General features: G+C 35.7%; 1 protein-coding gene across 1 annotated transcript; it reads right to left on the bottom strand.

Annotated features, from left to right (window-relative positions):
- Positions 1 to 146: 146 nt before the first annotated feature.
- Positions 147 to 22,332, bottom strand: LOC135606097 (uncharacterized). Its single transcript, XM_065096895.1, has 23 exons — positions 21,755 to 22,332; positions 21,549 to 21,656; positions 19,269 to 19,417; positions 19,101 to 19,182; positions 18,581 to 18,972; positions 15,202 to 15,634; positions 14,894 to 15,117; positions 12,378 to 12,573; positions 12,119 to 12,255; positions 11,874 to 12,048; positions 11,690 to 11,743; positions 8,777 to 8,956; positions 6,416 to 6,528; positions 5,517 to 5,699; positions 3,688 to 3,745; positions 3,298 to 3,357; positions 3,151 to 3,192; positions 2,944 to 3,074; positions 2,718 to 2,853; positions 2,555 to 2,632; positions 1,643 to 1,759; positions 631 to 693; positions 147 to 549 (listed from the first exon to the last, which is right to left on the bottom strand). The coding sequence occupies exons 1-23, from the start codon at positions 21,917 to 21,919 to the stop codon at positions 427 to 429; spliced, it is 3,399 nt and encodes a 1,132-aa protein (XP_064952967.1). The 5' UTR covers positions 21,920 to 22,332; the 3' UTR covers positions 147 to 426.
- Positions 22,333 to 26,459: the final 4,127 nt, after the last annotated feature.

Below are 26,459 nucleotides of genomic sequence, written 5' to 3'. Positions count from 1 at the left end.
TGCATTCTGTTAAGTTGCCGTAAGTATATGACTTGTGACCGATGTCAATGTTAATAGGGACAACATATTATAGAAGACAGAAAAAAAAGAGAATTTTTGAGTACTCAACAGCATTTCTCTCATGAGAACAAATTTGGGATAGAGAAGAACACAAACAAAATATACATGCCCATTTCATGCATCAAAAGCCGAGGTAGTGTGTAGCTATTACTCTCAACATAAGAAAAAAAATATCCTAACATCTTATTAAATGGAAAAAATCCACTCCAGAAGCTTACGTTATGCTATTTACATTTTTAACAAAACCTTCCTTCTCCTCGTCTACCAAGGCATGGGGGACATCGGATTGTCTTTTCTTCTGGAGCGCTTCAGATCATCGAGTATAAATATAAATTACAGAGGCACCACTGAGAAGAGTAGTGACAGTTACTCGGATGAGTGATCAGACGAGGCGGCAGGCCCATTCTGTATGTCCTGATCTGATACAGAAGCAAGTTGCTCTTCCAACACATCAAGGAGATCAAGGTAATTATGGAATGAAGGATGGGACTGTAATATAATAAAAATGTTAGGAAGATACGACAATCGGAAAATTGCGGCACTAAAAGGAAATGAAGAGCAAGCTCAAACCTGAAGAGTTCTGCTGTATGCTGTCCACAAGCGCAAGTCATGACGGAAAAGATCAACCAGAACCTGAACAAATCATAATCAAGTAACAAAGTGCCATACTGAGAACAACTCAAATGCAAAAGCTCACTATTCTGCAATCAAGTAAATCTATGGAAACCATATGCGCTCTTCATTTAGGGTAATCAAATAGAAACTTCTACCCAAAGAGCAAATGCAGGCACATTAATTATCATTTTTATGGAACATCACGTAAAGGGAAATCAGAACAATTTTACAGATTAATATATTTATATATATGTTGCATGTTGTTGAAGATCAGATAGGCTATGAATGGATGAAATGTCAGATATATCCGGGTCCGGATAGATGAAGAAAGAAGTATTAACTTCACGTATACAACTACCAAGGATATTAATTCATGCAAGACTAACTCAAAATAGAGGTCACCCTGATAAATGCCAGGATATGTCCTTTTGTGATAATATGTCATAATATATTTTTGTGTCAAAACTTCAAGCATCAACTTAACTGACCCGTTAATCAATAGAAACAGCAAATATTTAAAAATGTGCATCATGTTTAAAAGCTGGACATGACAAATTATTTCTCCATCCGAAGAAGGCAGAACAAGTAGGAACCTTCACAATCACCTTCAAAACAGGATACTAATTTCATTTCATGAGCATAAAAATTCATACTAGTAATGCAAATTAGATCATCTGTCTTCTGGAAAAAAAAAACAGGTCATTACTAACTTGCATTGCCAATAGATTTCTTATTTTGATATATGAAAAGGATCAGATTTGAGAATTTTTAAGAATAAGCACAAGGGAACCGAAAGTAACTTTCAAAAGTGTTAATGACAACTATCATACAGCAGTGGAAAATAGCAAAACAATATGAGCAATTGTTCCCTATTCCTTTTATATTTGCACAGCTTTTACACAAGATCCAAGTTATAAGGTAAAGAATGGATCATGTATGGGTGACAAAAATACAACTACAGTAATACCTCTGCACGCCTCAAGAGAGTAGCTAAAACTACAATCCATTCCTTAAATTTAACAGAGCACATGTGTGCCAAGAGAAATTCAGCATCCAACCGACTTTGGAGGGTATCCATTTGGAGCTGTAGACGGAAAACATGTAAGCATCTCATAGAATGTATGTTAGCAGTTCAATAATTCTAACAGTAGCTCTTTACAACATTAACACTTTTCCTTAAATTGCCATAATTAGGTAAACCCTGAAAACTTGAAACAGAAAAATCATCACAAATAAGATATGAATTTGAATATTAAATTAAATCAAAAGGAAATAGAGTATGAATCACTAAAAGATAAAGAAATTATTAAACTCTAACTGGACATGCAATTTTCAATCCCTTATGACTAATCTAGAACTAATCAAAATATTTCAGCTATTTTTCCACGAATGCTATCAACTGCAAGTGATGCTATTATGCTGCTGCAGATGAGCTTATGGTAAGTGTTTATGCATCTTATCTCTTCCATGCTTGATTTTACAAGGATATATAAATCATGTCTCAAATTCTATATTTATAACCTACAACTTCTTATATATGATTAACTCAATCTCTTCAGTTTTGGTGAATTTCTCTATTGTTTTGGATTAAAGAAATGCAGGCAATCAAACTGATCTTAGACAGCAAAATTGTCACAATGATTTGGTTGCATCATAACAGAGAACACTAAATCAAATCATGCATATTTGAACTTGTTATCAAGATGTAACGGCAGGCTGATCTAAAGAAATATGAATCCTGTAAGCATGTCAATGTGAACTTTTCTCCTCTGAGTCTGACAATCAAAATATAAAGTAGCATTATAGAAGAAGTGACAAATAAGAGAGACTTGATTGAGTGGTTTTTCCAGATGCACTATGTAAGTCTGAGAGCCAAAACCTTCTGCCCAATCAGTTGAAGCCCTGAAGCAAAATTCTCCAAGCGAGCACTCCCCTGTCTTTCTCGCTGAAGATATTCCTGGAGTAAGTTGGGTATATTGAATTGTCAAGTACTCAAATGTATATATATAAAACATTAAAAGATAAAAGACTGAGAACCTCACCACCAGATCAAATTGTGTACCCTTCACAAATGCTACAAGCTTTGAAAGTTCTTTTCCAGACATCAAGTGGCTAGCATGAGTCTCTAAAATATTCTTGACAGAAGCAATGTGTGGACTAAGGTCTTTAAATGATGTGCTGCTCCAATGAGAAATAGACAAGAGATAAATCTTTTGGAGGTTATTTAAGAATAGAAGTGGAAAAAGTCCAAGATTGATACAAGCATACCTTTTCAAGTCAGATGACTGCCTACGATATGGAGAACGAAAAAGAAAATAACCCAAAATTCTAGGAGAGAGTTTGTCAGACTCTGTAGTAGCATTTTCATACTCCCTTCCAGATCTAAGCAAGAATCGTACCTAAGTCATCAGATTGTGTAAGTATCCTATGGAAGACCTAAGCACTGACAACTGAAAATAAATATACAATCTGTACCAGCTCCCCAGCAAGTTCGTACAAGGACTCGTCAAGTGTTGCCTGCATGATCACAAAATGATTAAAAAAAATCAACAATTTAATGCAAGGTAACATAAGTCCTAACTAATAATGAACAAAGTTCTTAAAAATATATAACTATCTTACTTGTAATAGGCGTAGGGCACAGTACTGGCTCACCGCTGGACCTTCTAACTTAGCAATAACCTATACAATCATAACTTAATTAAATTAAAACTCTGAGTGCCATTTTAACATTTGAAAAATCTCAAAAATTTCTCTCCTATGCTTTAATTTGATGACGAGTTCACAAAAGACTGAGACATGTTTCACTTGTTTTGAACACTAGAAGTACTTCAGCCTCATATGGAATCAAAATAGGGAAGCTTGAGATCAAATTTCAGCAGACATATGATCCAACACTCAAATGCAAATTCCATGAAGGAAAATGTTTTCCTTTAATCAACAAATGTACAATACTGCAAACCAGATATGAAATTGAAAGAAGACAGATAAATCGTACTTAAGAACTATTACCAATATGTAGCAAGCAGCTGTCCTGTACCATCTGCGTTGGAAACATTCCTCAAACAACCTTGACATATGATACAGAAGTCATTAAAAATCGGACTTAAATTGGATAAGAGAAAAGAATTTTCAGCTACATATTAAACTTGAGTGTTCCCATTGATCCAGGAAGAACACAACATTCAATAATTAAGTTACAACATATAAATATTTCAAACTTCCTGTGGATTTAAGCTTGAAAGATCAAAATTCTTCCAAATCAAAATTTGGATGCAACACAAACTCGTATTGACAAAAATACAACTAATGAAAATTTTCTTTAAGTTTCACCCATCAAATAAGTACAACCCTCTTACATGATACACACAACTAAATTTGCTTTAAATCATCTGCAGTTGTTCACAAGGCATGAGATAAGGATATAATTTGACTTCTGTACATATAAGAAATGGTGCCACAAAACACAGAATAAATACAAAAGGTCAAAGCTTTAGGTTCATTTGGCATTGCACAGAAGGATTGCCATGTAAGTCAACATGGATCACAATGTCCTTAAATGTATGAAATTATGAATAAAAGTATGCTTTATGAGATATATTAATTTAACAAGATCTGTTAATTAAGTTTATTGTTATGTTGAAAAGGTTGAAAAATCACAAAGAAACTTAGGCATATGACAGAGAAATTCTATGACAGCAAATTATGTATTGCTTTATCAAACTTATGCATTCAACAATATATTTTTGAGATCAATCATATCAGTGCTCAATCTGATGCATTCAGCAAGTTATCTTGTTTCTACTGATAGCTCTTTGATGATGTCAACACTTTTAAAAGAACCTGTGACACAAAAGTAACAAGTGAACCTCCACATAAGAAGTACTATAACGGATTCATTTATTTTTTCACCATTTCCTGTCCATCAACTTCAGCAACTTTCAGAGTTGCAAAAAAGTTGTTGATTTAATAATCCTTGGCAGTTGACCAATTTTTATAAATTCTGCATAATTTACATTTAGTTGACCAATTTCTCTAAATTCTGCATAACTTACATTTATTATTTCAATTTTGAATAGCAAACATATATATATTTGAAACCTCCTGTAGTCAATAGGCACTTCCCTTTAATAAGCTTTTAATGTCTCAATCATTTCTGTCTCTTGCAGAAGCCCATTATTTGAGGAGTTACTGCAACATCTATTCAAGAGGCTGTTTCCAGTTGCAACATTTTCAGAAAGAGTATTTGCAAATTGTGGTGAAAATGTAGGTATTAACTTAACTTTTTAACTTTGATATCATTGCCAAATTTTCTATTAATGTATGAAAAGAAAGCAAAGAAAACGTAAATTCCCAAAGAAAGATTTACAGAAATCCCTAAAAAAGTTTACCAGAAATTAAAAGAATGATGCATTAAGTAGATTGGTGGAGATGAATATCTAATATGTCTAATACAAGCACAAAGTCCATGGTACAATAAAGTGAACCAAAATTTTATTATCACGGTGCTGGGCAAGCTGTTATTCATCAATAGATCTCATCATCTGCCCATGGTTATTCATGTGTCACCCATGTGCCTATGTTACTGTGAGCATGCCAAAGTGTCAGTACCCTACTGGTACAATACAGCATGAACAATGTGGGGTGACTGGCAGGCATGTGAATTCATACAGAGAAACACAAGAAATGAGATTGCTAGAGTGTCATTTTCTGGTAGTGCAGAAATTTATACATCAGGAAAGTTATACAGCAAAACTATGATAATCTCCTTATTTCAAACACAAGATAACTAAAATGAGATATCATTAGACATTAATAAAAGTCTGCAGCTTAAAACATACTCAGTTGATCTTCCAGCAGAAGAGAATAGATCAGCCCAATGCCGGCCATCTGTTTTCCTTGCAACACTAACAACAACTTCCACATATTCAGGAAAATTTTTTATTAGATTGCATGTCTTCTCCAAGAGTGAGTTGCTTGAAGGTGTTAATGAAGCAGAGAACTGATTCTTGTTTGCACTTTGCCTATACATGAATCAATCAAGTCATTAAAAAAGACTCATAAAATTTAAATATAAAGACTCATATACATGCAACCTTTAAACAAACTATAAAGTATATAAGCTCCACTTCCATATCTTTGAACATGGGATGCACAAAATACGGTATTATGTACAGAGAGAGAACAAGGCATACTTTCTAGATGATTAGCAGCACAACAATAAAAACATAAATTTCAGAAAATGATTTCATTTTATATTGAAGGTTTAGAGAGAACAAGGCATACTTTCCAGAGGCTTAGTAGCACAATGATAAGACGAGACTCATACTGAAGCCAAGTTTATAAAAACACAAATTACAGAAAATGATTTCATTTATAATAAAGGTGTGGTGACAAAAAAGAGTCTCAAACAAAAGAAAATTGGTAACTCATTCAGTTAAAAGGTCCTATAGGGGCAGAATAGTAACTGAAGCTAGCATTTTAACTGATGCTGTGCCATTTAATAACATAAACTTCACCTCATCAGCACGAAAATGAAGTGACATTTGTCAAATAATCATCTTAGGCATAACATTTTTTTTAATCATGTTGATTGAGTGAACAACATTATTTTTCAGGTTATTCATGTCCATAGGAACTTATCCCAGGAATTGTTTCAAATTCGTTTATGTAAATTGCAAATGGAACATTAGTTTATACAAATTAGATGTAAAACCAATAACAAATATCGCTAGCATACCTTGATATCTCAGCATCAAATACAGTAAAGAGAAGCCACTCCAGGCAGTGGGAAAAGTGAGGCTTTTCTGCTGACAAACATGCCAAGTGCAATGCTTCTTCACTTTTGTCCCTCTAGTGTATTTATATTAAGAAACCTCAAAGTCAGAATTCAGGACTTCAGTATGTTGCATTTATTTAAGCTGAACTCAAATAAAGTACATCCATTCAGATAAAAGCATGCCTGCTTCATCTTATACTAACAAATATTGCTGTACCATGGAAGGAAACTATAATATGGAATAAAACTGGTTCATACAGATGACAGTGGAGAATTGACATCCACAACAACATGAAAATCATCATCAAGGATGAAAGTTTGAAATATTGGCCAATATATCTGTTGTTGTGCCTAACATAATTGATTTGATAAGAAACTAAATAATAATAATAAATAATCTCTCATACTTAAATTACAATTCCAACCACAGAAAAAACTCAGTTGGCTATTCATTATTGACTATTTAACTTTGGACTTATCATAGGTTTGCAATATGAAATCATCAATTAGCAATGATGTTGCGATACCAAACTCAAGTAGAGCCACAACCAAACTTTAGAATGACTCAACCACATCAAGAAGTAGACACATTTGTATTTTAAGCTTTTTTTCTTTATTTATCACTAGTTTCAAAGGCTTCTACTCCCATGAGCTAGTTTGCATTTATCTCAAAAAATGGAGATAATTAAGATGCAGAATTAACTGATTCAACATGACATCAAGATCCTCCTAAACTTAGATGCAGTCATGCAAAGTTGAAGATCTGAAGACAATCACAGAAATTCCTATTCAAAATAATTTATAGCTGCCAATTCAAAAAGAATAATTTGTTAAAAAGCAGAAAATTACTATGTTATAATACAAGAAGGTATTGATTTGTTGATAGCAGGAAACATAACTAGCTCTCTATGCTACACCCCAAAGAAGCATCAAGGTTTGAACATTGGGTCAACTATAGTTGCTATAACAAAGTTCATCATCTAGACGCAGGTCCAACAGGAGTATGTGGTATTGTCTGATTTCTGCTACGCCACCAAAGTCAAGGTGCTACAAGCTATGCCCAAGGCTGCTGAATGGCCACTGATACAGTACATTCTGACAGTAAGCATAACATGCGCCTTTAGGTGCGGGTGCTAGCACAGTCATAATCTGGATTGTGTATAGTCACATGGACTGAATGTCATTTTCTTGCCCTTGTGGAAATACTAAGTTCCAAAAGTTTGTAGTCTGTGAGACAGATTATTGGACACCTCTCCAACATAACAATCACCAAGATGGAAATCTATTAAAAAAAAAGAACTTGACTCAGAAAGACGTGGAACAAGAAGAATAGCAAAAGAGATAAAAAAAATGGCAACTTAAAATTTCACAGTGAGTGTTGCCTGAAAAGCCAAGATAGGGACTCTTTTTTCAGAGCTTTGCAACTCCACCTAAGAGTAACATCCCATTCATCAGTCCAAAGTCAGGGGTAATGAACATACAATGGTCCAACATAAACTATACCCATGATCCAAAGATGCAAATTTAGTGTTTCATATATATACAAACAAATAACAAACATATTCATATCTAATATAACTGCTCAATTTTATAAACTAAACTGTGCCTCATAATTCCAATTTTTCCAATGTCAACATATTGTCATCAAATAGTAGAGTTGTATATTACATCAATCTACAGGTAATTGATGATTTTCTTTTTATGTAAATTGGTGAAGCTAAAATCAAACCAGTTAATCTTTCCATAGATCAGAACTTCTAAAATATAATCAGTAGCTGGATGGACAGTACAAGCGACATCCACAACCACAGACCTCCACAAGCCATGCACCACCGCGCTAGTACCATACAGTAAGGAATGTGACAAGGTCAACCAACACAGCTGGCACATACAATTATTTCTTCTGACCCAATGAAAACAGATAGCAAGGATTCAAGTCACCATCTTACAATGCTAATTTACCTGGATCTGATACAAATAAATCATGAAATCACAAGGTGAAATTTTTGTCACAAAACTAGCTACAGTTTCTTACAAATGCTACAGATTTATGGGAGTAGAATTTGGTGAATATAAAAAGTCTGATACAAAGTTTTCTTTACATCATAATGGACTATATTTCAGAAAATTCTTTTTTATCTCTGGTCTACCAGTCTCAGCTTTCTTAATGATAAAGAGCTATAAATATCATACTCCAAAGTCAACCATGCAGAACTACATGGAACGTACTCTAAATGCTGTATGAGATGGAAAACAAAAGGATCAAATTCAAAGGAACTAGAAGACTTTCAATGGAACTTAATAGAAAACTCAAACCAGTACCTGAAGAAGATGTCTAAGTAGACAATGCAAGATAGTCTGAGCTTGAGGGGAAGGCTCAAAGCATGGAAATTCAGAGCATGCTGAAAAAGACATCCTTTGACACACACCAACTACAACTGCGATGTTCGGAAGAAGCCCCAGAGGATAAATCTCGCGATCAAATTCAAGCTCAGGATCCAGCTACAAGTGAAAAAGTTAGACAATGGATACCCAATGTCATCGCTAATAAAATTGTACAAGAGCAAAAGGTGCTACTTTGGTGACTAGAATCAAAATGCAAGCCATAAAACATTTACACCTGAGATCGCCCAATTTTCTCCAAAGGAGCCTCTATTTAAGTTAAGTAGTTATAAAGCAAGTTTTATGTTGAAAACAGTTTTAATAAACAAATTGAAGTTCTATGTTGTCATTGTTAACTGACAGAAAAATGCACATGCATTTCTGTTCCATCACAAGGTCAAGCACATTTTTTGACCCTTTTTGGTTTTAATGAACTTCTGATGTGGCTGCATTGGCAGCTTTCAATTTATTCAGCTTATTTGTGCCCTGATCAATAAATATAAATTAAAAAAAAAATTTAACCTTCAGGATCAAATATCTAGCTCTTTCTATGTTAACTTCAGAATGGCATGACATGGTCAACTTATGATTCTTCTCCTATGTAATTGAACTTTATTCTCTTTATAAATTCTTCTTTATCTGTTATTAGCAGTGCAGCCTAAGGATGCATGCAGTTCCCAGATGAATGGTAACTGACACCAACAATCAACTAAAACAACACTTTTGATTTTACGATTTCCTGAACTTAAATGAAATATGAGAGAAATAAAATCAAATTGAACAAAAAATTTGGTTCAAATTTGTTTGGTTTTATAGACTTTGAGTGTCCGATACACAAAGAACAGAGATGAGCCAGGAAATGCAATAGATGGGTAACTCACTTGTATTGGTCACATCTCAGTGCATGAATGATGAAAGAGAGATGAACAGACCTGACAAGAGATGATGGATCGAGATAGAGGTGTGACAAGAAGAGGGAGTTGTCCATCACAGCAGGACACATATACCATGGGAGGCCATTGGACGTTTGGAACATTATCATGGAGTGGGGAAGTTGATGAAACAGCTAGTGAGAGCATTATCATAGGTTAAGCCACGACTTGTGACACTGCCTCACCACAAAGTTTGACATGGACCTTGTGTTCTTGCATGACACCTCAGACCAGACAAGGACCTGAGCCCCACTCTGCTTTGAGCCCTTCCAAAGGGAACATTTGTGCCAATGCCCAGTCGCAACGCCTAGACCCCATTTGCCCATAGGCTCAGGCCAAGTGCTCAGGCAAATGAAGTTTGCCTTGCTCTTATGAGCAGCTATAGTCTTCCAAAATTCTCTAGACTGTGCTCACTGAGGCACTACTTCTCAACCATCCAATCAGAACTGGTCAAAGGTTCACCCTCCACAACCAGAAAATCCCTGTACCAATAACAAAACCGTTGTCATGGCTCGCAGTTATATTCTCTACTAGTTGCTATCTTAGCTATATTTAGCTAGAGGAGACTCTGTTGAAGGCAACTCCAGCTCCCTTCTTACAGTGCTCATCTTGCATGCCATCTTGTAGCTTCTGTCTTATCCAGGCAACCTAGTCAGTAACTGATAAATACCAGATGCAACATAATTATCTAATTTGTCAACAGCTCCTCCATAAGCGATAGGCATGAACAGAGTTTAAGGAACAAAAGAACCCAATTAGCGTAGGATAAACACACGCAGAGTCATATGATTGTGGAAAAGGTTTTTGCAAGCAATTGCGGTCTCTTTGGCTTGGCTATTTTAGAATTGCCAGAAAGATCACAGAGTGAGGACAAGAAGAGAAGACATTAAAAGAAGGATGGGGAGAGTTAAAAAAGAATAAATAAAAGAAAGTGGGCCTGTACCTATTATAGGTTTGAGAATAAGATGGAAACAATTGGATAAAAAAGATAATGCTTTAAACCATTTGATCTCATTGGACCCAATGATAGATATCTGAACATATATGCCAATAAACCAATCCAGTTATATACTGTTTATTCAATCTCTTTTGAAGAGAAAACTGAAATAGAACATGTTACGGAACTAAATACCCTTATTGCCAAAGAAACTGTGCCTAACCAAAACAAATGCTCCAATTTGATTTGGCTTATCAAAAAATAAATTACCATGCAATGGCTTAATGACACCTTATTCCAACCCATGCCATCATGATACAGTATCTTTTATTTTTATACAGCACCATGATCCATCATTAGGAGTCATGATACATGCAACTGGAACAAAACCAACATAGCCACTAGGCATGCCATTTAGCTCATACCATTGCATGGAAAACATGGTATGTCGTACCAAAACTTCAGTAGGACAAGGGCATACAGTCACATAAAAATATTGACTCCTATTGACTATTTTATTGAAAATAAATTACTGAGCTTGATGCCATTATAAGGTTACCCCTCCATGGCCTGGGTGAATACCAGTGGAGTCACAAAAATAATTCTACTTGCAAGGGTAAAGCTACATAAATTAGCCCTCCCTAGATCGCACATTGGCAGAGGCCTCATGGACTGGGCTCATAGGGTTAAGGATGTGTACAATGATCCTCCCCAAAAAGTATAATTGGAGAATTCTTGTGTATAGGCCTACACTTTTTACTAGTTACATCCTAAGACTGCCACATGACATATTTGTGCAGGATACTAGACAACAATTTAGAAACTACCCGAAAAATGACAAGCTGAAACAAATTACTGCAGGATCACTGGTGCCTAGAGTCATGACTGTAAATTAATGCTGATTGAGCAAACAGGTTTAAATTTCAAAGGCTGTACTGGACTACAAAATTCTATATCTCCACAAAAATAAGGATATACATATACCTGCAAAAAGTCTTCCCGTTTGAATGGATCCACACCAGGTGACGGATACCACACCTGTAATGAACAAATTTTATATCAAAATTGCATTAGAAAGCAGTACAGAAACTGACATCACCTCATTACAAACATCAGGCTAAAGAATGCAAAACAGTACTAAAAACGTGCAAATATTGCTCTTATATACCTGCATTCCTCGATGGCCATAGTCTAGCCAAGAAACTTCCTCGATAAGATTAGCCTTCTCCTCAGACTGGCCGCAAGTAACCCAAAAGAGTTCAACAGAGTTAGAGAGCAACTGCTCATGCCCATCATCCAAATCAAGTACTGAAAGCTCTCCATTTGTACGTAATATAAGGCATCTGACATTATAAGCAATCACAATTAGACGCCCAGGCCCATCTTGTTCTCAGGAAGGAAGGGGCTACGTACCTAGATGGTTGTTGAGATAAGATATCCAAAGAATTGTTCTTTTCCAATGCCTTTTCTGCTGTGGAATCAGGAATAAAGCGCATTGAGGCTGGATGGCTCTTTGCAGTCATTATGGAAAGCTCCCGTACTGTGGAAAGCTGTTCTTTATTTGATTATTTAAATCATAAGAACATGTATTTTATTTGGCAGATTATATATGTTAAACTTGAAATAAGCACTTTCTGAAGATTAAACTGATCAATGGCAAATCAAACTTTACCTGCAAAACTGGGGAACTAGAAGGTGAGAGTTCTCCTGAGATCTTCACGTGGAAGATATGAACATCGAATGGGCGATAAGTAACAAGTACATAGTCCTGGAACACATCCATGACCATTGGTTTCCCGAGTAATTGTTTCCGGTAGAGTAATGAGCTCTGATCAAGATGATATCTTGGATAAAACAACAACTCATACCTACAGGGATTTGTAAACCTTTAAAACTTAATAACTCAATATTAGGATTGGATGAAGTCAGAAGCAACAGAAACAACCACAATAGTCGATATTCATCTTGAACAGAAATTTCATGTATTATGTTGGAGTAGCTGAACTACAATTATAGCTAAAGTTTCCTTTTTGTGCACCTTGTATTTTTCAAAAAATGTTGAGGGGCTAAGTTTCTGTTGGTTGCTAAGGTCCAAGCAAGAAGGAATAAAAATTAGAAGACAGTTCCTGATTCAGTGCTTCAGAAACAACACAGAAAACATGTTTAGGTCCCTTAAGAATTAAGATAACCCATACATGATACTAGTAAAACAAAACAACAGTCATTCCCCTTCCTACAGTTTTTTTCTTTAACAAATAAGCTGAGTTAAAATATAATCACTGACACCAAGGGGCAAGGAGTCACCTACAGTATCTGGAACTCTGAACATCTTAGAAGGAAGGTAGGCAGACAAATACAAATCCTGAAGCAGAAAAACCACAGCAAAAACTAATAAGCATGGACAAGACTACCTGGACAAACCTAGGTTGATTGCAGTAGTGAACAAAAGAAACACATTGGAAGCCAGTCCATGAGACCAGTGTTACCTGGACACAATTACAGGAATACAATTTTGACACATTTGTGTCCTATTTGGCAAGCAAAAAAAAAAGGATACAGGATATTTTATAAAAACTCTTATATAGAGACAAATAATATATTTATATTATATAATTAGTATATAGAGAATTCTTGTATAGAACGTACAATTTTAATAAAAAAAACCAATTTGTATTTGTAAAACAAATATATATATACTACGGACTAATGCTATTATACGTGATACATGTGATCCTAACAAATAAAGTAAACCATAAAATGTTAACCATGATTTGACGTTTCAGGTATCTGATCCAGGTCGGCTGAACCAATTTGGGTCTTGCATGTGCCGGTATACCAACATGCCTTATGCCGATACATGCTGCACAACCTTTTTTAAGTATACACGATGATGAGAGGTACATGTGCAAACTGGTATGTGGTGGTCCAGTCGAAACATAGAACCATGACATTAACATATATATTCTTGATTATATAATTTTTACTCCATGCACACACCTACCACCACTACCTAAGTATAGTATCAGGCATTAGGGGAAAGAATGGGCAGTGAATACCTTTGGGAATTCTCTTTATACTTTGGTGCTCATGTGGCAATCAGTAATGGCATAAAGGAAAATGAGGCAGCAGGACCAACAGCAACAAGCCAACAGCTATGGTAGATCCCACTTCTCTTCCTCTTCCCCCTCTCTTTTTCTCTTCTTCTTCCTTCTCCTTATTTTTCCTCATTCAAGGACACACAGATGCACCATCAGGAGGGTCCAATGCATATCCTTACACATTTAACATGCATCAACTTTTGTACTGATGGGGAGACAAGGCCCCAGATATGCATATCTAGGTAAAACTAATGGCATACTTGTACAAAAATATATATAACAAAGTTCAAATGGAACATATTCGTATGAAGGCAATGATTTTTTTGAAAATTACCATCTACCAGAGTGAGTTAAAAAAAAATTAAGCTTAATGGGTAATTCCCCAGCTTTCCACAGGTCTATTGTGAGTCCACTGAAAAAACTTGGATAGGCAGACATGCTTAGAAATGCAATGTCTTGCATGGTTAATACTGAAATATTCCAGGGTGTTTGTTATGGTATTATAGGATTATCAAATTAGCACCCTTTTTTTTCATTACATTTACATTTGCCGTACTTAAATTACTATTCATAATTGATGTACTAATCTAGTTTAATTCATAAACTAGATCATTCATTGAGGATAGTAGAATCCTGGGTAATAGATCTTACAGCAGGAAGATCAGCCCAAATCCGAAGGTGATGGAAGTAGAAGCACCAAAATTAACTGCATCAAATTGCAGTTACAGTTTCTGGCACTGAGCACAGCTTAACTAAAATATTGAACGTGCATTTACAAGAAGCACTGGTTCCATGAGATAAGATATAAAACAAATAGTATAATCAATACCAACAAAAAGGCAAACATATATTCCATTTCAGTGTTTGATTGGCTAACATCTGGCATTTGTCATAACAACCATATTAAGCTGAAATGAAGAGTTGTTAACAGATCATTACAAATTTAAAACATAAGAGACTATCAAGCAATGCCAATAAAACTATGCTAATAATCCTCTAATGTATAGAAGACACTTAAAGCGGCAAATGTAATTGGAGGAAGCTTCTAAAAGTAAAAGGGAGAAGAAAACTAAGAGGTTAAAGTTCTCACGTGTTAGAAGACTCAATGTAGTTACATACAACGATAATTTTGCCAAGCCATAATAAGCCTTTGCACTCAATTTTTTGCTCTTGTGTAACATCCCCAAAGACTCGCCACTTTTTGTTGCGCAAGTCATACAGTATGAGGCCATGGACACCTGCAACTGCTAAGTACATACCATCTTTGCTAGCAACAACGTGTAAAACAGGCCAGTTTTGTGAAATATAAGATACCTGATTCAAGAAGACCCACAAAATTAGAAAAAAAAATTAAATAATTCATGGTAAGCAAAGAAGTTGTTCCATGTTAGACATTACTGGCAGATTAAGGTGAACAATTTTAAGTTCATCTGTATCAGCAGGCTGCACAACAAGGACTCGGTCTTCACCATATACAATCTGGCGAACATATGATGTGCCTGAAAGCCCTCTGTTAAGGCAGCATTTGCCAAATGAAAATGCTAAAATCCTCTCAGATGATCGTTCTTCAATTGCATAAAGCTTGTATCCAAACTCATCCCACTGAACCTGTGAGGTCCCACTAATAAGAGGCTCAAATTTTAAATCCTGATTAGGCTTAACCATAGGAGATGAAGCTGAACTCATTCCAATTTGACGAATTGTGCACATCAATCGGCACCCAGATGCAGACCAAACCGTAAGCCCTCTAAACTTCCACCCCACAGCAAAAGCACAATTGTCAGGTGTCCAAGATATACATGTGACAGGACCAGTATCCTCCATAGAGTACCTGCATTTTATAAAAAGCAAAATCTAACTTCTGCAGTCGTTTTTACAAAAAAATAACAAAGAAAAATTAAAATGTTCAAGAGAGAATGAGTTCATGAACTATGGTCAAGTTTTTAAAAATGAGTTACATGACAACATCTTATTGCAGTTTTCAGAACATATTAACAGTAGATATAACCCAGAATATTTCCAATTGTAGGATAACCTCAAGTGACAATGTGTAGAATGACTATCTTGCTATACACAACAATCCAATGGACACAAGGAAAACATGAGTTATGCAGCTATATGTTCTATAGCTACGGAAAAGAGAAAACCAGACATGAATAGGAGAGGAATCACTTAAATAAAGGCATAATGTATATATTACAAATAAATAAAGCAGCAGATTGTTTATTTTTGTTAAGAAAACGGGAACAAATATCTCAGAGTCCTTGACCATTCGACAGTAACTTAGTGAGGAAATAGATGAAACCATTGATGGGAAAGGCAATAAAGCCAGAGAAACATCCTTTTTCCTCTCATTTCAGTCTTCAGTAACATCCTTACAGTCTGTATTTTTGCAGCATACCCTTTATAGACTATTATTTGGATCCCTTCTCTTTTCAGTCTCTAACTTTGAACTTCAACAGAACCAATCATATGTTTCATTTCATTAAAGATTGGAATCATTTTGAAGCTATAAGCCTGATTTCATGATTCCGAACCTGATTATGAACATAGCACAAGATCTTCTCCCAACTTGCCATCATAGAGTGCTATTTATTTGTCAAAAGTGAACCTCCACATTATCCAGACTATCATGGTCTAATCAAAGATAGAAGTGTTTTGAAGGCAGTGTGCATTACTGTCTTAACAGTCTTAAATTCCAGTTGGACCGGTATGGACCTGCTGGCATTACTAGTTCAACCAAGTACCAGCATCAAGACGTAAAGCATGGTCCTGGCAACATATACAATTCAGTTTTATTTTTTAATATTTTATTCAATGATATAGGACCAGTATTTAAAACCACGGTTCTACAATTGTTTTCTAGATCTGTGCCACGCAGCAACTAATTATCCATTATGATGCACAATAACTTTTAAATCTCATAAAGCTTGAAAGTGGATAGGGTTCTCTCAAGTAGAGATAGGGCTCTCTTTCAAGCCATATACGTAGGAAAAGTTTTCTTTGTCCAACATTACAGTCTTCAACTGAAGACTTATTCCAACCTCGAAAAAAAAAAAACAAGGGAGCTTTATTTCATATTTGAAAGCTGCTTCTTGTCATGAAGCAGACGATCATCAAGATCCTTGGATTATGTCAAACTGAAAATCAGCTAAGTGATCAGTTTGAGCAACAGATGTCAATAAATTGGTGACTAAGAATTTGAGAAGTTAATTGAACCAAAAATTAAATCCTCTCATGAAGGATTCCAGCAATAAAACCACACCCTCATAAAAGAAGGTTGGGCAAAATAGGACTATAAAAGATTAGCTTCTCACCCCTTATAAAAGAAAGGTGATAAACAACTACTACCCCGAAAATCACAAACCTTCCAGAAGAATTTGGTTCCATAATTTCCATCTTGGATAATTTTTATTAGTTTAACATGTCTTCTGCAAATTTCATAAGACAACACTACTACAACCTAATATTAGTTACCAAGATTGCTCAACAAGAAGAATAAGGAAGCAAAAAAAAGAAAAACCATCATGGGTTTCATTGAGGATCTCAGCTCTACATGGAAATTTCATCCTTACGTAGATGAAACCCATTAATCAGATATATCATTAAAAAGGAAAATTATATTTCAAATCAGATATGGAATATTGTCTTCTTCAAATCAGGAAAGAACAAGTGATATATTTGAATTGACGTAATTATAATCTTCTTTATATTTGTTATTTTCTTTCTTCTTTTACTTGAGGGGTCTATAGAAAGGGGAAAAGAAATTGTAATTGGCATGAATTAGAGATAATGAGATCATTTTGTACGTGTGAGATGCATGTGTGAGTGCTGCAAGGTCACACTTTTAACTCCCGTTGGTGTGATTTCATCATCTTCATGCAAAATATTCTCCTTGAGCTAGAGTGAGTCTAATACTTATCTTTTTCTTCTATTATATTTACAATTATAATCTTTGGCTTCCTTTCTAGCTTTTTTTCCTCCACACTAAAATTATATTTATGTATGTATGTGTGATATATATATATATATATATATATATATATATATATATATATATATATGTGTGTGTGTGTGTGTGTGTGTGTGTGTGTGTGTGTGTGTATACAAATATACGTACATACATACATACATACATATATATATACACACATGTCACAAACTTGTCCAACATTATATCTGATACCAGAGCTATCTGTCCTACCTAACGAAGCCTCTTTTTAGCAAGTAAGGTATTTTCATTTAGATTCAAATTTTAATATAGTTAACTACATGATACATAAATTCTTAGGTCCTAGTCGTGGTTTCAAATACTAAGTAAACCTATCATACTAGTCTAAATGGCGTACTGATATATTAATACACCAACCATACCAATTGGAACAGACATAATAATCATTTTTAAAGTATTTTAATCAGCATAGAAATGTCAACTATACTAGATGGTGTGTAGTAGGTCTCAAGATTCTGGAACATATAGTGGTACTTGAAATCTTGATCCTGATTGCATCTACCACTTCAGAATCAGGAACTCTGAGTTTCTACATGATGAAAATTATTAGACATTTTGTCTACTTTTCAATCCACAATGGAATCTAACATGATTGAATCCATATCTACATCTTCTCACAGGACACTCGAAACCTAAATTTTCCAAATGTTTCCATAGGTATTGTGCTGTAATTGAAGGACCAGAAAAAAGAAAAAAAAACTTGATTTCAACAATATATCAATGTACAAAGAAATTAATTAGCCTAGATAGAGTAAAAGAACTTACCCCCAGTCATACAAAGAAATTGTGCGAAGATGTGTTGCATTCTCTGCCAGGTCATATAATTCCACAACACCCCTGCTACAACCAACTGCAAGGATCTGTTGATCAGAAGCTACAGAAGCACACATTGCATCATCTGTATTCAACCACCTTTCAGCTTTAATAAAGCTTGTCTGCTTTAAACCCTTTTTATTTACAGAACAAAGTGCAATTTGACAACCAGAGAACAAAACAACTAACAACCTCAGTTGTAATGACAACTCAAGCTGCACAATGGCTGAACTTCTAGTACAGCACTGGACAGATTCTTGCACACTTGCATTTCCTAGGAAAGCAGAAGATGCATCCACTACAGAATGTGCTGGCTGGCAACAAATTTTGAAGATGCTAGGGAACTGGATGTAGTAACAAACACCAAGTATGAAAAGCTGCCCATAAACAACTACGGAAAAAAACACTTGAATGGTTGCAGAATGCTACCAAATTATCACAAGATAAAATTGGAAAGTTATTGAATATATACCTCTCCAATCCAAGAAACAAGCTGCAAATGTCCATCAGAAAGTCCAAGCAGCATGTTTTTGCTATCACACACAAAATTGCTACTGAAAAAAAGAAATTGCAAGTAACACATATAAGTCTTTTGAAAGAGCCAATCAAAGGCCTGGATAGCTCAGAAATAATTCCATACATTACTAAATTTTTCTCTCGGAAAGGCGCCTTCTCAGTGATAACTAGTGATACACTAGCAAGAAACAGACCAGGGAGTTGTTTGCCTCCAATCATAAGCCTTTTTCCAGAAAAATGGACTTTATAAATATGAAGATATGATGCAGAAGTCTGCAGCATTACCAGTAAAAGAATTAGAAAAGTCATATAATGGTTACCTAAACCTCACGATAAAGGAAAAAAGGATTGCACAACCACGCACAATGTAGGAAATGGTACTATAAGGTTACAGTTAAGGTAATCATACCTTTCTGATGAAAGTTAGTAAGCTACCCCAAATGTTGCATTATGATTAGAGATGCTAATCCTTATGTTTAAGGGGTCCTTTTATTAATATGTATCTTTTACTTATATAATAAGATGTGGCAAAAATTCCAACGTTATACCCAATTTATCATGTGGATAAATCTTATGCAGAGTCCAAGAACATGCATCTTGAATTCTTATATATAAATATCCAATAAAACAGAAAGCATGTCCCAAGAAGCCAATCAAAAAGAGGCCTAAAAGGAATTTCTTACTCAAAGCTTAGTACATTCCATGATACATATTTTTGTTTTGTCTTCCTAATATTTTGATATTACATGATGAGTCCATGATAATTTCATAAACTGTATGAAAGTTGATACCACAAATGATATCGATGTGATGCTATATACATTGTCTCTATTGATGGTTAGGCAGATCAGCATTGGTAAGATAATTTCCTACAGAAATTAGTGAATCATCAGCTAGATCATCAGCTAAATTGTCTCCTGCTTTGCAAGTGAGATATGTCTCCACCCTGGTAGATAAGAGATGTCACTTCATCCGTTGCTGGAAGAGTTATTTATATGAGGAGTAAGACCTCTCCATCCATTGATGGGAGACCATCACATGCATCAAGACTTAATAATTATTGATTTAATGATTTATATGTAATAATGCATGACTATATAATTATGATGTGTTCTTAATACTATATTATGGCATGTAACCTAAGTTGAATATATTAACCCCTTTGTGATAACATGTGTATAATTTATTATTATGAAATCATTTTAATAAATGATATTTAATTAATGTATTCATAATTATGATCCTCCTAATTCACCTTATTTCCTACTGAACATTTGTACTCATATATTATTCTTTTTTGAACTTTTATAAAACTGACAATGAAAACTCACGTTCCAGCGCTTCCAAAGACATCCTCATGTTGGCCATAGTCCATCTCGTATGTGCAAATAATGTCATGTCATAGGCACACCTATGACATGCTAATGGTAGAACGTGGAAACAGCAAATATAGAGAGAGAAACATGAAGAAGCTCATCTCCCAATCAGTTTGTGTATGGGACTCTATTAACATGACAAATGGATAAATAGAATGTCAAAACCACTAAATAGAACCATGCCAACATACTATACATACTGTATGTACCAACAGTCAGTTGACATCTTGTATACAAAGCAGCACAGACCACAACACGCATGTGATACCACAGAAGCATCTCAAGTTTCTACCATTAAGTCCCAAAGGTGTGCAACATGAAAGTAAGTCTATAAGATTTGGTTTCAAACAGAAAATCCACGTGAAAATTTTGTTCAGTGCATGATATGAAAAGCAAATTATAGGTTCAGTAATCTTCATTTTTCCAATGTGCCCTTTTATCTTTACCATGATTTGCACTATGAATTACTCCGAGTTCTCGGGAAAAGAACACCAAATGTCTAAACCTACTGGAACCAGCAGCCATTTGGTGTATCTGAGCAATTAAATCAACTGTCCACAAGTTTACACTAACAAAACACCAAGTATATTGTTTTAATAAACATACTTGTTTCCAATTTGATTTTTATGCAGTAAAGAAATTGCAATGCTAAAGCAAATTGAAAATATGTCTAGTTTACAAAATTCAGGGAAAGAGCTAATGAGCAGAAAGTATATCTCATCGTAAAAAGTGAAAAGTGCGTAAAATGGTGCAAGCGCTTAGGTAGCAAGGAGCATGATATGGTTCAGGATATGCTTAAAGCTCATGACTAACAAATGATTCATCTATTATAACATATCAAGAAACCTAAAGTTGCAAAGGGCCCAGGAAGGCCAATGGGGAAGCAAGAGGGCCTGGGACCGGGCGGCACATACTACAACAGAGTAACACAAAAGCCGGGACAGACCATGATATCCAATTTCCGCAAAATTTTCGAAAGAAAAAAATCAATAAAACCAAGAACAAGATTACAGTAGGTTCCCACTTACAAGAACGGCGATCGACTTGGTGTCAGGGCTCCAAATGGCTTGCAGATTCTCGCCCTCTCTCTCGACCGAATCGGCATCCCTCACGTACTTGCCCAATCTCACCTTATGCTGCCGGATCAAGCCAATCGATCAACCAAAACGCAAAGATCAGCAATCGGGGAAGCAAAAAGCGTACAAGGAGGGGGGGGGCGTGCGGGGTAGCGAACCTGGGAGGAGCTCCAGAGCTCGAGGTGGGTGGGGGAGACGACGAGGAGATGGCGGTTGATGACCTTGAGGTAGACGATCCGATCGAAAGAGGGGGAGGAGGAGGTGGCGGCATCAGCGGTGCTCTCCAAGGGGATGACCTGGGGCCATCCATATGCCATGTACATCTTCGTCTCCGGCTCGAGGCGAAGACGACGACGGAGAAGAAGAAGAGGAACGGGGGTTGGCAGATCAGATCTGAGAGATCTCGGGTCGGAGGGGAATTGAATGGCAAGTTTCAGTGCGAAAGAACGTAGCTATTAACGGTGGATAAAGAAGGCGTCGGTAGATCCTACGGCTACCATGCAAGAAAGCACCGCAAAACCATTAAAATTATCTTTTCCTTTTTTCTTGATATATTAAAAAGAAAACTCAGATTTGTGTTTTCTCTATTTCTCCCCAAACAAAAATATGTTGTCTGCCATTTTTAAGCCTATCGCCAAATTATTCTTGCCATGATGACAATCGATTAGTATAAGAATATTACTAATTTATAAAGTCAAATACATCATCTTCCATGCATCCAAGAATTGTAAAAACATTAAAAATAATAATTTTCTTCTTTGTTAAAATTTAATTCCCTTCATCCTTTTTTTTTTCTTTTTTTCCTCCTTCCTCCTCCATCTCTTATTCCTCATCTTCCTCAAAGAAAAGTGAGTTCCTCCTCCATCTCTTATTCTTCATCCTCCTCAAAGAAAAGTCGAGTTCACTCAATGTGTCATGCATTGAAAAAATAAGATGAAGATGATAAAATGGAGGTCGCAAAGAAAAGTCGATAAAATGAAGGTCGCAATGAACATTTAGAGCATTAGAGCATTAGAGAAAAATGGAGGTCGCAATAAAAAGTTCCTCCTCCATCTCTTATTCTTCATCTTCCTCAAAGAAAAGACGATAAAACGAAGGTCGCAATGAACATTTAGAGCATTAGAGAAAAAAACACTAAATTAAAAAATTAAAATCAAAACCAACTCCTAAAAAGAATCTAACAAGAAAAAACTTTTTTATGAAAATAATCCTTTTTTTCTCTTTATTTTTCAACATAAAGTTACAAAAATTAGAGATTTTTTTTCCTCTTGTATCATCATGAGCTTTGTATACTGGGTTAATGCTTTATATTCAATCATCTAATAAACTTATTCAGCTCACATAAAGTGGAATTTTGTTTTCAGTTTAGTTTTGAAGACACATCAAATAAACTAAACAAATTATATCGGTGCGATTAATAATTTTCATGTAGTATGTTTATGATTATAAACACACAGGCTTGCAAGATTGGCACAGCATCCTGCAAAATAGTATCATGATTCATCAACTGTTGGTACAAATGCTGGGTTTGTTACTGGACATTGATCATGCTTGAAATAAAATCATACTCACATATCAGTCAGAAATTATCTGGACAAAAAACACAACTTTTCAGTTGATGGCTGATGCAACGAAACTTCACAAGCAAGTCATCACAGGTTCTATAGGCCCGCAGTCATGTGGAAAATAAAAGTGATGCATCTTTATTTCAGCCAAACTTTTTTACTTTCCCGATATGGGAAACAGAAGTTCTTGCAAGTTTCTGTGACAGAAGTCACTTCTCAGGCTCAGGATTTTGAAAAAGTTGCTTCTTCAACCAATCGAAAGGCTGCAGAGATAGATTTAGAATTACAATCTAATAATTTTTTTCATAAAGAGGACGATAATGATAGCAAGAAATATATTTATAGGTGATGCAGGACAACAAAAATAACATTCAAAAACACCAAAAAATAGTAAAAATAGTCGAAGGTGATAAAGACTGCAATGCTCACATGGTTATTCATGTATTGTTCTTCCTCAAGTCTTACTTCAAACTATTATGTTCTGTTAGTAAGGTCGTAGTAGTAGCCTAGTAGGTATGTCTATGATTGTAATTTGGATGAATCATGCTCAACGTAAATAGTTCCATGTACAATCATTATCAATCTAGATAGAAAAGAATAGGACATTGGTGTGCTTAAATACATATATAACCTAGTTGGAAACCAATGTAACAAATCATCACATATACAATCATAGTACTACAAATGCATGCATTGGTGGTGTCATGAGCTACAAGTATGGATATGTACAAATATTGCGCACCTCTCTGAATCAACTTATTTTATTGCGAGCACAGATTCTCGAGAAATATGCATTGAATGATGGAATTGGTCACAACTTTTAAGTTGTTTATGTGTGTTACATGCAGCTTCAAGTGCCAAAGGTAGGCAAGGTCGAAAGATGCATTCTGGTAACATAATTTTTTCTTAAAAACTTTGCCAAATGCAATTTTTCTGTGGGATGCCAAATCGTACTAATTTTATCAATCAAAATTTTCAGGAAATCATGATCCTATATCTTTAGGAAGGCCAAAAGGCCCAAAACAATTCATCACACTTTTGGACAAGGATCCCACAGGTCTTAATTTTATCGGTGATCCTTAAATGCTAATATCCAACTTGATTATATTTCTTGATCTTAGCCAAAAGGCCAAGAAAGGTATTAGGTGCATATTGATTAATCAAAAAGCCATTGGGAATATGATCGTTGCCTGGTAGTTGCTCAAGCAAAGCAACCACCTGTTTTCATAGTTACTCATCAAAAAACAATCTTAAGAATTACTACTACTCATAGATGCACCGCTTGTACATGAAATTGGTATATGTTTAATAAGTTACTCTCGCAGAAGAAATGGTCAAAGAAAAATTGAAAAAGTTTCATAAATCTGCAATCTTATCCATCTTAAGTTTTAGAAATAGCTGTATATGATATTTACAGAAGTTCCTAAATCTTACTGTTAATTTTCATTATTGATAGAATCAATCTTTCTAATAAGTTGCTACTCTTACAGAGATAGGAACATCTAAGGGAACGTAAAGAAGCAGGAGAAGAACAGTTCTCTCATTAAGCAGCTACAAATATATCCTACGCATTGTTCATGTCCCATCAGACTAGGAGGTAATATTGACCTTAAATTGGTTGGAATGGTTATAAAAGATATATTAGTGGAAGGCTACAAGAAGTGCATAAAGAACAGTATCAGGTTGCATGGAATTTGCAAAAAGCGACTAAGTAAACCAAGACACTAGACTCTATTTTTCTAGGAATTTGTTTTCTCTCAATTAGTTCCTTCAAAGGCCTTAGTCCTCTATAAATGTTAAAAATAAACCTAACGAAGATGGTTAATTTTAACAGCTTGGTATTACAGTAAGGCACTATGAGCAATCATATGAGCTTCTATGATCTGATCACGGTCGAGGAGACATTCATCGGTGCCACCCACATCTGAGAATAAGCTTTCAGGCCAAAAGTATCAACGGCTTTGTTATCCAAAGCTATTCCCAAATATGAAAGAACTTGAATAGGAAAGAAGCAACATGCCAGTCATGTGCATGCTACTCATCAAGCCATAAGAGCATCACTACCAAGGCCCCAATAAAGTGTCCCTCCTTAAGCCACAATAAAACACTATAATTGACAAATCTACTGCTGCATGAGGGAAAGAAATCACGGAAGCACCTTTGATCAAGCAGTAACTGCAATATGTGAAGATCATAACAACCCAGCCAACCAGCAGTCGGCCTAACTCACCAGGTGTGTTGTCAAACTGGTGCATCAAATTTGCTTGTGGTGGTCTTGCTCATGGGCGGAATGATACCTCGAGCACTAATTCAACCAATCAAATTATGTTTCCAATTGTCCGCAACAATAAATGACACCACAAGCTTCATACGGTTAAACCAAGATCCATTCGTGCATGCGACCATGCCTAACACCTTTACATGGCACTCCCTACAATGGCACTATGCCTCAAGCAGATCAGGCAATTTCCCTATATCGGTATACCTACTGCTGAACTTACAACAATAATACAATTGACAGTAGTTCAGCCTTTACAGAGAGCGATGGCAGCAACTACAACTTCCTATTGCAGGAGGAAGACATGGTATGCTCAACAACAAGAACAACAACAATACCAGGACCGGAGTCACCTTTTCCTCCACTAAACCATTATTTTCAGCCATCTAGGAAGCCTGATGAGCCCTACAATAACCAATTGGGCTCACTTGCGCAAGTAAAATAGATTTTCCCATATTTAACTAGGCTTTTTCAAATCAGTTAAGTCTTCATAATTATCAGCTGCTTGACTACAGCTAAGGAATTGTAGATTTCACATGCTGCATACTATATGGTTTAATGCTACGTCTCACTGGTGCAAGTGGTATTTGTCACAAGATGACACACCCACTTGGAAAGAATATTTTGAAGCGTTGACGACCATCAGTAACTTGATTACGATTTTTTTTTCTAACAACTAAAATTTCCGAGCAAAAACTTCACCAAAATATAATTGCATCGAATAGCGACAACGATGCGTAAACGAAGATCTGAAAAACAGATACAAAAGAAGAAATCTCTACGATTGATTGTGGTGCCCAGTCGAGACGCACAACGTCGATAATCTTCGCTCTCAAACATGAGATGTTAAGATCGTAACGACGCAAGGGGGAAAGGGATAATTATTCGAGCCAGCAAAGAAAGCATCGATCTACTAATAGGATTAACAGAGGGGACGGGGACGGGGATCATCTCTGTTATACCTGGATGAGCCAGAGGGCGGTGGCGGTAGCGGCGACGCCCCAAGTGGCGGCCGCGGCG

Source organism: Musa acuminata, chromosome BXJ2-2 (genome assembly GCF_036884655.1).
Source record: "Musa acuminata AAA Group cultivar baxijiao chromosome BXJ2-2, Cavendish_Baxijiao_AAA, whole genome shotgun sequence".
NCBI lineage: Eukaryota > Viridiplantae > Streptophyta > Magnoliopsida > Zingiberales > Musaceae > Musa > Musa acuminata.
Note: the sequence above shows the minus strand (reverse complement) of the source record. Positions and strands in the feature narration are given on the sequence as shown.

What these genes read in the sequence shown, in the direction of transcription:
- LOC135606097 (XM_065096895.1), bottom strand. Translation starts at nt 21,919, where the DNA reads ATGTACATGGCATATGGATGGCCCCAGGTCATCCCCTTGGAGAGCACC. An exon ending in CTAGTTCCCCAGTTTTGCAG is followed by an intron (nt 12,256 to 12,377) that starts GTAAAGTTTGAT and finishes AATAAAGAACAG; the next exon opens with CTTTCCACAGTACGGGAGCT. An exon ending in GTACACAATTTGATCTGGTG is followed by an intron (nt 2,633 to 2,717) that starts GTGAGGTTCTCA and finishes AACTTACTCCAG; the next exon opens with GAATATCTTCAGCGAGAAAG.